We start from the raw sequence: 18,039 nt of genomic DNA, 5'->3' as shown, positions 1-18,039 counted from the left end.
CAAAAGTGCTGAGTTTTATGGGAACTGGCTGCCCAATCCTATTGTCCTGGAATAAACTGGAAAAGGGATTTACACCCAACCAGATAAACCAAGGATCACAGCCTCATTCATCCAAGTAGAAATCTTGACGTTTTGGGTTTCAACAATGAAAAACAGGAATATTTTGCTAACTGCTCTTTCCCAATGCTGCAATAATAAAACTCTGCACCAACCCAGCCCTTCTCCGATTTGAAAGCAAATAGGATGCTTAACCAAAGATGTAGTATGAACTGGCCATTAATGCCTCAGTGTTCACAAGCATGCGTTCATGTGCATGAGCACTAAAGGTAAAATGTATTCATAACTCCCGCTAAAACCAAATTAAAAGTCCAGGGGGGAAGGCTCTGAAGCCTAAACGGTGATTCTAGCATTTTGCATTAAAGAGAAAATTTAAGATTTACCAAAAAGGAAAAGAGGGACAGAACAAGGACAAGAACTGACCAGGAAGAGGTATGAGAAAATCAGGACTCTCTTATATAAAAAGAAATAATTAGGGCATATAGTTAGTGCACTGCCTTCTTGAAAAATAAGAATGGGTTAGACTAGGCATTGTGATTAGATTGCCCTCCTATGCATAGCAGGTACTGGAAGAAAGAGAATGCTTTTCCTCCCAACCCACTCAGTGTGTTCGTCTCACATCTGATGCCACTGAATGAACACATTCAGGCATGATGTTCAAATGTAGGATATAAAATTATTGTGCGGCCAGCACAGCACACAAAAACCTAAAAGTTGGACACACAGTATATGCCTGTGTGCTCTGGATTATGAATCTGAATATTGCACCTATTTGTGGGTATTCAGTGGCTTTGGAGGGGGGAAATTTATACTATGTGAGTAGAAAGGAAAAATGGACTCTTAAAACCACTCACTACAATCCAAATAGGGAAATCCAGGCATGTTTCACCTGATCCCACCCACATCTGAGCATCCAACCCAGAACAGTACTTAATCTGTTGGCTGCACTGTATGCTTTCACTAGGGTTGCCAATTCTGGGTTGGGAAATTCCTGGAGATTTGGGGGTGGGGCCTGGGGAGGACAAGGACCTCATAGGGGTATAATGCCATAGAGTCCACCCTCCAAAGCAGCCATTTTCTCCAGTGGAACTGGTCTCTGTAGTCTGGAGATCAGCTGTAATTCCAGAAGAACTCCAGACCCCGGAGGCTGGCAACCCTAGCTCTGACTCGTTTAAAAAATAGCTTCAGTTATCCTTGATTTATGTTTTCCAAAGTTACTCAGTGAAATAACTGGAATCTGGAAGAGAAAAAAACAGCTTGTATATTTATGTCTTAAATATTCAAACTGCCATCATAACATCCAAAATTTCAGCCAAAAACAAATTGCAAAACCTCAGTGAAAAGAGAGAGAGAGAGAGAGGGAGAGAAAGAGAGAGGAGAACAAAAAACACATGCAAGCTTGGAGAGATAACATTTCCTATTCTGCTTTTCCATTGAAACGTTATGCTTTCAAAAGGATGTTGTAGTCACATTTTCCAGCAGAAGTTATTAGAAATATGCACATGTTTAGAAGTAGGTCAACCTCTGCCGTTATTTTACCAGCTGAGAGAAACTGTTTAGACATCATTCTAATGCTCTTAGCCTCGGCAAACTGGGGCAGAGCAGCTGGAAATTAAACAAAATGAGGAGGGGGGGAAATAGCCACTTAGTAGAAATCTCTCCTTTGCAGAGATATGCAGAAGGCTAAGGAAGGCGCTGCAGAATGTAACCACAGCAGTGGTTTAACACTACCTTTGGAAAGCCATACTTATGAGGAAGTCCAGACACTTCCATTCATTATTGGTTCACTTACATTCTTCCAGTATCTTTATTGAAAGGATTACTTTACAGCAGTCAGGAGAATGCAGGAACCAGAATTCAAAAAGAATTACTTTCTGAGAGATACATAATTTTGCTTTCTTGTTTGGGGAAAGGAGCAGAAAGGGGGGAAAAGGAGTATTATGTGGTATCTTAAACATGAAAGCAAATGGGCTACATCTGCAGACCCTGGCTTACAAGAAAACACTACTGCTATATGGTGGTAGTGGTAGGGAACTCTATAATTTTATTTGAGGTTATTTATTTAACACTGTTTGTATCTTGGCTCATAATGAAGACTGGGGTTAAGCTACTATTTAAAAACACATCCAAGAAAGCAACAGTGTAATTCACAAGCTAAAAGACAGTACCTTGAAAACTAGTACTGGCCTCCAATAAACTGATCTAGCCCTACTTCTGGAGAATGTTTGTTTGTGGACTTCGGGTTTTCAAATACCACTAAGAACACCTGTCTTCTTGCCCTCATCCACAGGACATAATTCAAAGAAGAACTTCCTGGAAGATCTTCCTTTGAAATCAGGACAGGCAGCAGGAGAGGTAGAATCTCTAAACTATGTACAGTCCTAGCAATTGAGCTAGGGCTCAAAGATGGCTGAGCCAAGGCATTTTGGGGCCAGAGGCAAACAGTATAAATGGCATTCCCCATTGTGGTAATAGAGTTCTGTCACTTAATGGTACCCCCAATGGTAGGATGCATCAATCTGCCCAATGATAAACGCCAGCCCTGTCTTGAATTATGATCTAAAGTCGACAAGGAATAATACAGTCACCAGAATAAATGGGCTCCCAATAGGGTTGCCAGCTCCGGGTTGGGAAATCCCTGGAGATTTTGGGGGTGGAGCCCGAGGAAGGTGGGGTTTGGGGAGGGTATAATGCCATAGGGTCCACCTTCCAAAGAGGCCATTTTATCCAGGTGAACTGATCTCTGCTGCCTGGAGATCAGTTGTAATCCCAGGAGATCTCCAGCAACCACCTGGAGGTTGGCAAGCCTAACTCCAAGCCCACCAGAGTAGGGCTGTTGAATTAAAAAAAAATTGGTATAGTTTGGATTTGGCTGAATTCGGCCCGTTTAGATTTGGGATATGCTGAAGTCCGAACTCCCCCGCTTCGGGTCCGTGCAATTCGGCGGGAATTCAAAGTTCGGGGAAAAAATTCGGCCGAATAAAGCCATTAAAAACACAACCGTGCCTTTCCGCGGCTCTGGGGGGGCATTTTTGGGGGTAGAGGTCCCAAACTTTCAGCAGAGCTTCAAAGGACGTTTCTTGAAAGACCCCCCAAATTTTGTAAAGATTGGGTCAGGGGGGGCTGAGATATGGGCCCCGAAAGGGGTCCCCCCACCCTTAATGTGCATCTCTGAGCAGAGCTTGCCACCCACGCACAAAGCTCCCAGCCCCGACAAACAGCTGAGAAGTTTGCAAAGCATTGCAACACAACTGCAAAGCAACATGACAGCAACACCTTTGCAACTGTGCAAAGCAACACCTGACACCTGGGAGTTTGCAAACCATGGAAAGGGACAGAGGCAGCTAGCTATGCATAATGAGCAGGAGGGGTGGAATTTCCCCTTTTGCATGGGACTCCAAATGCATTCTTTAAGTCACCATTTGAAAACCAGTTTTGAGCAAGCATCCAAACAGACCTAACCGCTCTTATGAATGAGGGAAAACCTGAAGACACACAACTGAAACCCCCCCTCAAACCAGGGAGAGAGAGACTCGATGGGGAACACACACCCCAGGCAGAACCGGCAAAAGCCCCCTTTGGCTCCCCCCCCCACCCACAGAAACTGCTCCCTCCCCACACACACACAGACTCTGCTTCCCCCCACACACACACACACACAGGAGAAAAATTATAGATTAAAGCCCCCAAAGGGGTCTTACTGTGGCTTTCTTCTGTTCCAGCAGGAGGGGCTGGGAGGAGGACTGGGTAATCCAAGACGATTCCATTTAGGCATGGGACGTTTTGCTCTGGAGATGCATACAGGATCCCATTCATCCCAATAGGGAAAAGGGGAAAGAGGAAAGCCCATATCTCGGGACCCCCTGACCCAATGTTTACAAAACTTGGGTGGTCTCTTAAGAAGGTTTGTCTGAAGCTCCGCTCAAAGTTTGGGATCTGCACCCCCAAAAATGCGCCCCCTGCAGCCACGGAAAGAGAAAAGGGGGGAGCCGATATTTCTGCCCCCACTGAACCCATCTTTACAAAACTTGGGTGGTATCTTAAGAAGGATTGTCTGAAGCTATGCTGAAGGTTTGGGGGCTGTATCCCCAAAAAAGCGCCCCCTGCAGCCACGGAAATGGAAAAGGGGGGAGGGAAAAGGGGTGGAGCCCATATCTCGAGACCCCCTGACCCAATGTTTACAAAACTTGGGGGGTATCTTAAGAAGGCTCATCTGAAGCTCCACTGAAAGTTTGGGGTCTGTACCCCAAAAAATGCGCCCCCTGCAGCCATGGAAAGAAAAAGGGGGGAGCCCATATCTCGGGACCCCCTGACCCAATGTTTACAAAACTTGGGTGGTCTCTTAAGAAGGTTTGTCTGAATCTCTGCTGAAAGTTTGGGGTCTGTACCCAAAAAAATGCGCCCCCTCCAGCCACAGAAAGGAGTGAATGTGCACAAGCACCCCCCCACACACACACACACACACGCGAGGATTTCCCTCTCTCTCTCTCTCTCTCTCTCTCTCTCTCTCTCTCCCTCTCTCCCTGGCCGGGCCGCACATCAGATGATTCCTCCAGTACTCAATCCTGACTGATTGGCCAGAAGAAGACCCAGCTTGGCCACCGATTGGCCAGGGAAGGAGAATGCTGCTTACTGACGGTTATGCTGCTTACTGACGCCCTGAATTGGCCGGATTTATTCGTGAACTCCCAAACTCGCTGAATTCGGCTCCCCCGGTTGCCCTCCATTTTTGAGTTCGGTTCGTCCCGAACTAAAAACCACCGAATCAGGGGAAATTCGGCTGTTTTTCAGTTCGGGCCGAACCGAATCAACAGCCCTACATCAGAGCTCACAGATCACAACCTGGAGAGCATGCATGTCACCAAGAGGCCCACGGCAGCAACAGATGATGCAGCCATGCCCTCTCTCATCCCACTGCTCCACTTCTAAATAGCAGAGCCAGCAAAAGTTTTGTTTTGACTCTCTTTTGCAATCAGATACGTTTCAAGCAGGTGGGGGGGGGGGGCAGCTGAAATAACTAGTTCTGTTCAAGTCAGAACCAGATAGCAACAAAGGCAGAGATAAGCAAGGAATTTGTTAACATGTAAACTCAAGCACCAGAGAGTTTCATAATCCTTACCTTATAGACTTGTCCATAGGTTCCATTGCCAACAAGTTCAACCAGTTCAAAGATGCCTGCAGGATCCTAAGAGAGGGAAGGAAAACAAGGAATTGAGAAAACCAACAACAGATATTTAAAACTTCCTGCAACTAAAGTCTCTGCCTACATACAGATGTCATGATAAATCAAGATTTGGGTAATGGACTCTTTTTAATGTACTATACTTAGGTGGGAGATCCCAGTTTGTGTGTGAATCCAGGTTTGCCTGCTCCTTGCTCCCTCTCTGTTTCACAGCAAGGAGGATTTTCTCCCTAAACTACTGTCTCTGTGGCTGGGCAGCTGCTGGGGCAGTGCTGCTCAAAACTATGCTTTGAGAATTCAGCCATCACGCCAAACCACAATCAGTACCAACAGTGGTTAACCAGCCAACTATAAACCCTAGGCCCTGACCTGGATAGCCCGAGGCTAGCCTGATCTTGTCAGATCTTAGAAGCTAAGCAGGGTCGGCCCTGGTTAGTATTTGGATGGGCAACCACCAAGGAACACCAAAGTGACGTGAAGGTAGGAAATGGCAAACCCCCTCTGAACGTCTCTTTCCTCGAAAACCCTACAGGGTCACCATAAGTCAGTCAACCCTAGGAAAAAATCCCAACTGCACATCAACCAATAAACTCCAGCATGTTGGTCTGTCTTCATTCAGATCTCAACTCTCTGGGGATGATCAAACCTTGTTTGTTTGGTTTTAACATGGTGTCTAAAAGCAATGTCTGGTGGCCAATGCAAGTCAACATTTCTAAGTATTTCTAAGGCAGCAAAGAGGCAAGTAGCCACGTAAGCGGCTGAGGCAGTGAAGAAGATGGGGCAGAAGATGGGGGCTTCCTCTGTCGCTGGCATGCCTGGGCCCAGCACAGCTTCCTCCGTCACCGGCATGACTTTCCCCATCACAGCCAGGGCCGGTGCAGCTTTCCCCACTGTGGCCAAGGCCGGCACAGCTGAGGCTAGGGGCAGGCAGGAGACAGGTGTTCAGGAAGCTGACCCAGCTGAGGCTAGGGGTGAGTGGGGAGGCTGGCATGCAGGGTCCCTACCTGCACAGCCTCGGAACTTCTCCAAAGAAAAGAGGGCTGTCCCCACAGACCCTTCAGTGGACGGTCAACAGTGCCAGACAGAGAGTGGGCCTAAGAGCCCTCTGGCTAAGCCAGGCTATGTGTCCCCCACACATCTGGAAGGAAAAGATGGCAAGCGGCCACAAGGAGGGGAGATTGGCTGGGTTGTCAGCAGGCAGGAACTAAGTTATGGGGGGGGGAGAAAGTAATGGGGGGAGGGAGAAAAACAAAAAGAGTGACAGGCATGTTGGAGAAATAAAGAGGAAGACATAAATAAGAGAGAGAGATAAAGTAAGAGAAGGAGTGGGAGGAGGGAGAGAGGGGCTGAGAGAAGAGGTGGTGGGAGAGGGGAATAAGCCAAAATACGGGAATGGCACGGCCACTCCCGCAAGTTCCTTGTGGGTCCCCACTCGTATCTTTCTGTAATATTAATTTAATAAGTTATTTAATATATCTTTCTCTCTGGCCCAGGCAGGCCAATGAATAATTTTGCTTCACAGCTGGGACGGAAACAGTTGTCCTTTGTGTCCCTACCGATACTGTGGGTCTGTACTGATATTCTTTGTTTGCTGACCCAATCTCAAGTAACCCTAGCCAGGCCTTCTGAATGTGTAACGGGAGGCCAAGGTTCCCTGGATCGGAGGGCAAGATTTATAAGTGTCAGTTATCCCTATCTGTGACTTAGTTAAGCAACGAACAGCCAAATCGAAAAGGCACAGGAAAAATTCAGTTGAGAGTGTCAGTTTAGAAGGAGGCGGTTGGAACTACAAGAGGGATGACTGTGATTGGCTGGGCTGATAAACTCTGCGCTTGATTGGTGGAGGTTTGGAAGTTCTGAGGCTGTTAAGAGTCAGTTAAAGTCAGTTAGTGGCAGTTGGGAAATGAGAGGGATGAAGGGAAGACTGGGGGGGACGACACTGAAATAAGTACTGGAAAGACTTTGTTACCAAGGAAAGTGTATGTAGTGGATACAAACGGAAGAAAAATAGGAAGTTTGCTGAATGTAAACAAAGTATATATAAGGAGACCAGTTGGTGCTCCGTTTTTTTCTTATATTTCTCCTGGCTGCGATTTTTACAACTTCTTTCAGTCACGAAAACTAACTTGCCTGCCAAGAATCTCGCCTCGTCCGCCAAGGAACCTCTACACATTTTAAAATACGGAGCATGATTCAGGATGGACCTGTAGTCCTACTTAAATATTTATCTTGCTCAGCTTCCAAGCTGCTCAGGGTGACATATATGGTTTCTGACCCTCACCTCACACCTTTATATGTTTAAAACATTTATAGACAGCACTCTATAAAATTTGCCCAAGCTAGCTTACAATATAAAACAATAAGATACTAAATGGGGGGGGGGGGGAAACACTGATAATATCATGTTTAAAAAACAACACCAGCAATAAAACCTACCCATAGCATTTCAAAACAGCCACCAATAAAACCAGCAGTATAACCTGGCATTTTAAAAAAGCATACAAGCCACCAGCATAATCAGCAGGGAGATAACAGGAGACAGAATCTAGTTAAAAACTTCAGTGAAGAAATTTCTTTTGACATGGCATCTAAAAACTAGTGATGAAGGTGTCAGATAGGTGCCTCAAAATGCAGTTCAGTTAGGCAGACAAAGAGGGCACTTCCACACAGCCCAAAAATTGCACTTTCAATCCACTTTCAGTTCACCTTAACGATCGTTTGCAATTGGATTTTGCCAGTTCACACAGTAAAATCCACCTTCAAAGTGAATTAAAGTGGGTTGAAAGTGCATCATTTGGGCTGTGTGAAATGCCCAGAATGTGACTGGCCCAAACTGAACCAGCCACCTTCTAGGCAGTGTGTGTGTGTGGAGGGGGATCCGCATCTGGATCCCCCTGCCCCTAATCCAACGCTGACTATACCACCACCCTGGCTTTCCACTGATATGGAATAGACATACCTATGAAAACACAGCATTGCACAACAGGAACGTTAACACTAAAAAACACCCAACTCTCAACCTTGTGCGTGTACTGCAAGGCGAGAGATCTTGAGTAGGCAGATAACAGATTTTCTTTGAAAGACTTTGTTACCAACTTGAGTGATGAAGTCCCAGATAAGCTTCCAAGAATTTCCCAACTTCTCAGGAACACAGTTTGTTTATTGAAACAGAAGGAGGAAAGGTGCAGTGGGAATATATATATATATATTAGTGTTAGATCCCTTCTTCATAGGCTTTGCCGGGGAGGGTGGAATATAAAAATGAAGGAATAAATAAATACATTTCCCCACTGTGCTTTTTTTACTTCTCCTCCTGGACTCCTCATTGGTGTGGCCATCTCCTTCTGTTTGTTTATTGAAATAGTTATGCCCCACCTTATCCTTGTGGCTCAAGGATGCTTATAGTTCTACATTAAACCTATCCACAACAAAACAAAACCCTCATTAATGCCCAGTAAACATTTGAAGCTCAAACCCCATTAAAAGACCTAGCAAATAAAACAGCCTTAACAAAGCCTCCCAAAGACTTCTAAGGAGGGTGCCCTCCTCAGAGAGCCAGTTCTAAAAAATGGGAGAGACTATTGAAAAGTAAATGGGCTCTAGTAGAGAAACACAAGTTTGCAGGACACAGAGAAATGCTAACAGGAATTTTAAAATGGTGGAGATTGATTCCTACATCGTACACAATCAGTAGCATTGTTCAGATTGTGGCCCTGCCAAGGAAAATGTGGGCTGGCCATGGTCACATCACTTTGCACAGTAAGGAACAGTTGTAATAGCAGGAGATCTCCAGCCACCACCTGGAGGTTGGCAACCCTACTCATAATTGCTGCTGGAAGTCTACTGTATACACTTCATACCCCGTTCTGGCCTCCCAATCCTTGTTGGTACCTTTGACTAGCAAAGGATGAAGATGCTCTAGATGAGCCTGCTCCATACCTCTGTGTAGGAGCAGCACAGACTTGCTCTTTCCATCAGCATCCTATTGCTCATTCATGTTGAGAGAGAGATCTGTTTGTAACGTATCCTGCCCATTGGTGCCCAAGCCAGTACATTTTAGCTTCATTTCTACAAAACTGGTTGCATTTGATTATGTCAAGCTATCAATTTGATGGCAAGCTATTAAAAATGCATTTGTTTGGGAACAATTTTTTACAGGAAATTAAACGTCTCTTTCTAACACCTGGTTAAGTGCAGCAAGATAAGCCACAGTTTGAGAATGGCCAACCGCTTGCTTTTTTACTCGTTTGTTCCTTAGCCTCTCTACCTGAAACTGCTGTTCTAAATGGCACAAAATTCCTTTCAAGTTTATAGAAACGTCCCACGTCTTTGTCTATTTTGAGCTGCATGTTTCTGTGTGAATGCGGCTAGTCCAGCTGCGCTCTCCATTCACCTTGCCTCACAGCACCTTTCCAGCCAGGAGGCCCTTAACTCCTTCACAGCAGCTTTTCAGCCCATTCGCATCCCAGGAAACTTTCATTGTTGCTATGGTGGTGCAAAAGGCAAACATTAAAAGGCAGCTCATCTCCAGCCGATAAAGATCAGTTCCCCTGGAGAAAATGGCTGATTTGGCAATTGGACTCTATGGCATTGAAGTCCCACCCCTCCTCAAACCCCGCCCTCCTCAGGCTCCACCCCAAAAACCTCCCGCCGGTTGCGAAGAGGGTCCTGGCAACCCTAATGAGTAGGGTAGAGATTTTTCCATGGAAGCAGCAATGGAAATTTTTCTGGGAGATTTCCCATCCCCACTTCAATGGTTTGCGAACTAGTGGGTTATTGTGACCACACGTGAAATGCTTTGAATACTGACAGTGCTATCCAAGCACTAAATTACTGAGCCAGAATACATGTTGCAACACTGTGCAAAATCTGCCAGTCTGGATGTGCTCATAAGACAATCTGCTGAAGACAGTCACATAAGGAGGTGCATCCTTTATTGCACACTTCAATCCCTCTCCATGTGTATGTACTCTACCTCCTGGCCCCTAAAACACCCACTGATGAAGATACTTGAATCCTGGCCAAGGCCTCCAAGGCAACTTCATATCTGATCTGAGGATTTTAACCCTGATACCACCAATCTTCACCCAACACTATCATCACTGCAGCAATTCATCCTTCATAAATACCACTCCCTATATTTATTAATTTAGTCAGTTATATATTTCTACCTCATCCTCCCAACCAATAAGAATCTACAGGGTAGCGTATGCTCAGAATTAAAACCACACAGACACAAAGAAATCGATTAAAAAAAACAGAATGTGCAACAACACCTTGTGATAATAGAAACCAGCAGCCAAGATCAGGCATCAAGTCAGATAGAACACCAGCAACCCAGCGCATACACAGATCAGGGTATTTCACCCTCTCAAATTTGGCACTAGCATCTATACAAACCAAGTGCCCAAAAGGATGTCATAATGTTCCAGAGGTTTCCGTAAGATTATTTTCAGCAATGTTTCTATCTAGAAGGTAGATGGACTAGATGACCCTGGTGGTCCCTTCCAACTGTATGATTCTAAGATATTATCACAGATGCTTAATTTTGCAGTTCTCCAAACTGTGAATTTATGTCTGCAGAGATAACACGCCTCTTGTCCACAGCAAAAAATTCTATAAAATAAACATACAGCGTTGAGAAAAAGACCTTAATCCCATTGTTCCTTTGCAAATCTACATACCCAGAATCTAGGGTTCCCAAATGCCCGCTTTTGGCGGGCAATCTACCGGTGGTTGCTCGTGTTGCCCGCCCACTCTCAGGTGTGGGCAGGCGGAAGCAGGAAGGGAAGGAGCATCCGATGGCGTCATGAGCAACTGGGGCACCGTAGAAAAAAAGCAGCCCCAGAGGACCACCAGAACGAGGGAAGCAAAGGTAAAACAGGCTGTGAGCAGCGCCCCGTCCTCCTGCCTTGCGCCAAACAGCTGATTGGAAAAAACAGCTGATTAGCAGCAAGGCTCTGGGAGGTGCGGGGAGGTTAGTTGGAGGGGAGGAAACAAGGTGTGTCGCCTTATTTTCCCCCCTCCCCGCGCCTCCCAGAGCCTTGCCGCTAATCAGGTGTTTTTTTTTCCAATCAGCTGTTTGGCGCGAGGCAGGAGGACGGGGCGCTGCTCACAGCCTGTTTTACCTTCGTTGCTTCCCTCGTTCCGGTGGTCCTCTGGGGCTTTTTTTCTCCAGCGCCCAAGGTGGGGCTGCCCTGCCAAACCAGAGGTGACGTCATCACATAGATGACGCTGATCTCCACCCCTAACCCCGCCTTCCTAAATCTCCCGTTGGTTGCAAGGAGGGACCTGGCAACCCTAACAGAATCAACTCCTTACCCCTTAAATGCTAAGGTTCAAGAAGTTCAATGAATAGAAGAGTAGCAGTAAATAGAAGAACAGCAGTAAAAATGAAAATGAAACCTTTTGAGCACAATACTCCACAAGTCATGGGATCCTTGGGTGTATAGCCTGAGGTTTATCGTACTATTCTCTCCCTGGAGGAGGAGAAAACCTGTAACGGCAGCAGGCCGTAAAAGAGTGTAGAAAACTATGATTTAATTCTAGTCTTACTGACTAGCAATTTAAATCAAATCCACCCTGGTGCACACCAACCTAGTTTCCAAGTGTGCAGGCAACTAGCAGGCAGGCGGTTCTGCTGTGCCAGAAGCACATTTTACTTTGGACCAAGATGGCAGCTATGCTACAATGCCAGCATAAAGGGAGTCTCAGTTGTATCTCCTTGATGGAGGTAAAGCACAGAATCCTCAGCATTTAATTGCCACATGCTGCAGGAGGCAGCCATTTCTTAAATGAAAAAAAAAAGATGCCACCTTATAGGTAGTTACAAAACTGGTTTACAGTAACTGATCGTAGCTCTCTAGGGACTCAGGTTACCGTCTTTCCTAGCCCTGCTGGTTTTTGTTTTTTTTTAAACTGGGGGTGCCACCAACAGTATGTGGGACCTTCTGCAAGCACAGCGTGTGCCCTCCCCACCGACTTACACTCCCTTCTCCAGCTCCTGCCTGCACAACCATTTTCAAGGAACCGAATGCTCCGTCTTTAAAAAGCATTTTTGGCATTGTGTGCTGTTTTTCTTCTTTTATGCCCCTTTCCTATAACTGCAATCAAAGTCCCCTAGCAGCCTACAGCAATGCAGTGAATGACATTTTGCTCTCAGCTGCTGGCACTAGCAGTTACGATTTCAGCAAAGCCATGGCAACTGGAACAGAATGCGAGTTATTAACAAAGAATATACATACACGGTTGGTCTTTATTCAAGCTAACAATTGGTCTGGTCCTTGATTCTGCTTTTTCTTTCAACAGGAAGAAAATGATTCTTCAGAATGTAGAACTCTTCTTCTTGGCCCTCACCCCTCCATGCATCTCCTTACATCACCCTCAGAAATACTATTCTTCCCCATGTTTTCTGGATAAATATAACAAGCAAGAGAACATGGCTCTTGTTTCACACATTCTTTCATTCCTCCCATTCATTCACAAGCAGCAGTAAGTCCTTTTATGCTACCTACAAAAAGATCACATCCTGAATGTAAGAGTCCTACTGGATCACACCAGCAATCCATCTAGTCCAGTTTTCTGCTTCACACAGTAACCAACCGGATATCCTGCAAGGCCAATGAACAAGCATAGAGGTCAAGATCTTCCCTTGATTTTGCCTCCTAGCACTAGTATTCAGGTTCCCTTTAGTCACCATGGCTAGTAGCCATTGATGGACCCCATGAATCTAATTCCCGTCAAACCTTGGGGGCACTGGCAGTGAATTCTACAATTTAATCACTTGTTAAGTAGTATTTTCTTTAGGCTGTCCTGAACGTCTTGCCTATCAGCTCGGTGCCCCTGAGTTCTAGTTTTATGGGAGAGGCAGAGCTCTCTCTTTCATCCCATGCATAATTTTATAAACCTCTGGCATGACTCCCTTAGCTGTCATATCCTAAACTGAGAAGTCCCCTTAATTATTTGGATTGCCTTCTTCTAAACAGCTCTGCAAGAGAGGCAGAAAGAACCCCATGGGTCTATACTGAAAACCACCAATTAGAATTACCCTCTCCTACTCTAGGCACTAAAGTCTTGTGATAGGGGAATTCACCCTATAAACTGCCTAATTGTGGTTTACAATTGGGTGATTAAAGTACATTCTAGGAGTGACTAATATGCATTAAGGGAACTAGAGTATGCAGCTAATAAAGAAGAGCAACTTTTCAGTCTTGGACAACAAACCTTGACAAGTGGTTTTGGTCCATCTAGAAAGGCTCACAGCAGATACTACAACAAATCAGACATCTTACCTGCAAGGGATGTGGGGTGGAAAATTTTCCATATGTAAATATAGTCTGCGTCTATAGTTGCCTGCACTGTTGTGTGTCAAATCTGTCATGTTAGATGGATTAACTATGGGATATGAAGCATGGACAAACCCCAGTGCTTGCACATACTCCAAACTTGTAAATGGTTATTTGCCTTCTTTTGCTAACATTATTTAAATATTTAAAATTATTTACATATGCATCAGAATTTTTTCCAATTCTAGAAGAGCCAAATATTTCTAGAAAGTCAACGTTCAGGACCTCATCTGGGTCCTTAAACTGATCTGCAAAGCCAGAAGGTGATATTTGCTGTCATCAGTGGTAGAGTATCTTACAATGGTTAGAGTATTGGCCAAGGACTGGGAAGACCTGGATTCAAATCTCTGCAACAGCTATGAAACCTCACTGGATGACCTTGGGCCAGTCACCTTGTGTCAGCCTACTTCACAAGGTTGTTGTAAAGATAAAATGGAAGAAAGGGGAAACCAGGCATATTGAGCTCCTTAGCAGGAGGTACATTATTAGCACCTCTCTTTTCCAAGAGGATCTCCTTGAATTTTGCAAAGCAAGAAGAAGAAGAGTTGGTTTTTATACCACGATTTTCTCTGTCTTTAAGGAATCTCAGACCAGCTTATAATCACCTTCCCTTCCTCTCCCCACAACAGACATCTTGTGAGGTAGGTGGGACTGAGAGAGTTGGAAGAGAACTGTAACTGTCCCTAGGTCACCCAGCAGGCTTCATGTTTAGGAGTGGGGAAACAAACCCGGTTCACCAGATTATAGTCCACTGCTCCAGATTAGAGTCCACAGCTCTTAACCACTACACCACGCTGGCAAATATGGCAGATAGGAACAGAGAAGAGATGTGCTGTAACCAAACCTGATTAGTTCTATAATGTAGTAAGGTTTCACTTGAGTTTGCTTCTGGACCTGCTAATTTCCATGGCAGCCTTGCCAAGCACACACATCAGGCTGGTAAAGGAAAGGAAACCTCTATTACATTTTTATCTCACCCTCCCACTGAGAGGCAGGTTAGACTGAAAGAGACACTGTGACTTGCCCATGGCTACCAAGTGAGCTTCATAGCCAATGTAGGATTTTAACCCAGGTCTCCCCAGCACAACACTCTAATCCAGGAGTCGCCAACTTTTTTGAGCCTGTGGGCACCTTTGGTATTCTGACACCGTGGGGTGGGCACAACTACAAAATGGCTGCCACAGGAGGTGGAGCCAACCACAACATGCCTCTCCCAGGAGGCTGAGCCTCACACCTGGAGGAAGCCCAAGTGCAGAGGAGAAGAGGGCTAATTTTAAAAATACACTGGAAAAGAAGAATGACAGAGAATAAAACCAATACCATGGTGGCAGCTGCAACTGAAACAATGTTACTGTAATTTGCACAGCCAATCGGATCGCCAGCAAATCAGAAGCCCTGCTGGATAAGAGTCCCACCCACTTTCTCAAAACAGTTGGTGAGCACCAGGAAAGGTGTCAGTGGGCCCATGGCACTGACGCCATGTTGGGGGACCCTTGCTGATAACCACACCGCACAAGCTACTCTGGAATGGGAAAGGGGCCAAATGCAAACTGCTTAATGCTGCAAATCTGTAAAGAATTGAAGCGAGTACGAGAGAAACAGAGGAGTTACAATCATAAGACAAGAGAGTGCCGAAATAGCTCAGGAAATGCTTCCTGGCATTTAGGAATCAAAATGGGCAAGCATTAAGTGAAGCCCTTTAAATTATTCAGAAAAGGCTTAAAACGGGGACCACTGCAGGATAAGCAGAGCACAATCTCAGACCAAATACAGTCAGTCAGATAGATAATGGAGCTTTTGACGCCACTGCTTACTGCAACATGCTATATTCCGTTCAGCAAATCTTTGCCCCCTCCTCCCTCACCCAGCCCATTCCAAACAAGCATTGCAGAATATTCGTTTTCGTTTTCTTACTAGCATCTTTATTTATTTATCCTTCATCCTACAGCTTTGAGAACTGGAGCGTTTACAGCAGAAGACAGTGTGATCACAATTCACAGCCAGAGAGGCCCAAAGGGAGGGGTGTTTGTAAGGCTGCCCTCTGAAGACAACTGATCTCTGAGGAACTTACAGTGTAACTGACCTCCTACATAGGTCTGCCGATCAGCAACATGAAAAAGCAAGCCGGAAAAAATATTCACACACTTGTGCACAAACACAGACACAGAATAAAAGTGCGTTGAGATGGAAAGTCCTAGAATAGAATCATAGAGTTAGTACAGGCCATATAGGCCATCTAGTTCAACCCCCTTCTCACTGCAGGATCAGCCTGAAGCATCCTTGATAAGTGTTCGTCCAGCCGCTGTGAGGGGGAGCTCACCACCTCCCTAGGCAGCTGATTCCATGGCTGGTCTACTCTTACTGTAAACATTGTTTTCCTAATATCCAGCCGGTACCTTTCCGCCCATAATTTATATCCTTTATTGCGAGGCCTAAGCCTACAGCACCCGGTATTCCCCGGTGCTCTCCCATCCAAGTACTAAACAGGCCCGACCCTGCTTCGCTTCTGAGATCGGATGAGATCAGGCGTGTCCAGGGTGGTATGGCCCTCGTCACTTGACCTGCTCAGAGAGAGTAGTGGCGAGCTAGTTTGAGTGGTGGGCAAGGACTGAGAGAAACAGGAAGTGGACTGCCAGGAAGTGGACTGTAGGAACTGGGGCCATTCATTCTCTCTCAGCCTAAACCCACCTCACAGGGTCGTTGAGAAAATAGACCAGGAGCAAAGGCTAATGCATGCTGCTTTGAAGGAAGGGGAGAATACATTCCAAGGTTTCACTGCTCAGACTGCTCTGGCTCCAGAAAAATCAACTTAAAGGGGAGTGCAAAAACTCTATCCAATTGGTCATTTGGGGCTGTTGAGTGACATTGTGTGTAGGTATAAACATTTACTTTGTACAGCAACACTGTTTTCATCCTAGCCAGGATAGTAAACATTGGAGCCTTTCACTGAGACATGTTGATTTGGTACTCTGTGCATGTGTGTGTTAAGTGCTGTCAAGTCGCTTCCGACTCATGGCGACCCTATGAATCAATGTCCTCCAAAACGTCCTATCTTTAACAGCCTTGCTCAGATCTTGCAAACTGAGGGCTGTGGCTTCCTTTATAGAGTTGATCCATCTCTTGTTGGGACTTCCTCTTTTCCTGCTGCCCTCAACTTTTCCTAGCATGACTGGTTGACATTACATTCAAAGTGGGCATGCCACTATCCACCAAAGAGACAAAAGCATGAGAGCTTCATAATAAATACATTTTATTGTTCAACTGATTTTTTTCACCCAATCTTTTGGGCACCCAACTTTGTTTTTAGACTGGGTCATTTCCCTCTCTGTTTTGTCCATTTTCTCCTCCTCTACAGCTGAATCTGCCTTGCTGTATTCTTGGTTCTATGACTCCAATCTATGAGATATGCTCATGACTCCATTCTGTCTGACCTGACGTCCTCACTAAGCTTCTGAGTACGCAGCCTCCAGCTTTCCATTTTTCACCTTTGCAGCACCTCTAATCATTCCAGGCTGAAAACAAAATATTCTTCTAACAACAATGCACATTGTGACACTTTATCAATATATTACAAGACCTTGATGTCAATTTTACATCCCCCCCCCCATTCAGACTATGTTCTGGACATGTGCACCTTTCACCCCACCTTAGCTACGCTACTGCCAGCTGATAAGGATAACTGTAACACATCCGTAGAGAGAGCAGCACCTTTGTAACCAAACAGAAAAGAAAGGGGCAGCACCAGCCATGCACAGAAAAGCAATTCAAATTTCCTTCATTACTCAAATTAAATTGACTGTATAAAGGTAGAACTCTTGCTGCAGTTTAATAGAAGCAATAATACAGTAACATGTTTCAAATAAGCAGGCTGTATGTTTTACGGTTCCGGGAAGCCATTTTCTGTGCAAGACTCCATCTCGGTTGATACCAACAACGCCCCCTCCCCAATGTTTGCCATTCCAGCAATCCAGAAATAATTAATTATGATGACCTTTTAGGCTTGCATTGTCAAGCAGGCAGTGATGATTTCAACAGACATTTTACACATGCAAATGATGAAAACACACACAAAGTGTCAGTTCAGCTATTTATGGGATTCTTCACACTTTCTTCATCTGTTTTGGATGTCAAGGCTGTACTGCGACAGTTAAGGTTGCAAAAACACAGTCCTGGAATGATTCACAATTCAAGAGACGCCTATCACGCCAAAAACAGAGTCTGGGTTCTCACAGTGCTTCTGTTGTGGCTTGCATGCAACTGAGAAGGGAACAAGGAAGGCTGAGGTTTAGTCTCGCATCATGCACGAAAACCGACCTTACCAGAATCTGCACCCAAACATGGGCTTCCTCTGGCATAGCTGGCCCCCCAATTGCACATTATCCCAGTAACCATGATGATGACAAATGAATTATGCTGACTTGTGGCATGCACACTCAGTTTGTCAAAGGACACATG

The 18,039-nt window shown here is 45.3% G+C and overlaps 1 protein-coding gene and 1 pseudogene across 5 annotated transcripts in view; both read right to left on the bottom strand.

Annotated features, from left to right (window-relative positions):
- TNIK (TRAF2 and NCK interacting kinase) overlaps positions 1-18,039 on the bottom strand; it is a 326,006-nt gene that overhangs the window by 263,193 nt on the left and 44,774 nt on the right. For all 5 annotated transcript variants that reach the window (XM_056850315.1, XM_056850320.1, XM_056850318.1 and 2 more), the window contains exon 2: positions 5,177-5,242. In XM_056850315.1, coding sequence (XP_056706293.1) covers positions 5,177-5,242 — 66 coding nt within the window. The remainder of the gene's footprint in view (positions 1-5,176; positions 5,243-18,039) is intronic.
- On the bottom strand, positions 16,020-16,138 carry LOC130478463 (5S ribosomal RNA; annotated as a pseudogene).

Source organism: Euleptes europaea, chromosome 5, assembly GCF_029931775.1.
Source record: "Euleptes europaea isolate rEulEur1 chromosome 5, rEulEur1.hap1, whole genome shotgun sequence".
NCBI classification, from domain to species: domain Eukaryota; kingdom Metazoa; phylum Chordata; class Lepidosauria; order Squamata; family Sphaerodactylidae; genus Euleptes; species Euleptes europaea.
Note: the sequence above shows the minus strand (reverse complement) of the source record. Positions and strands in the feature narration are given on the sequence as shown.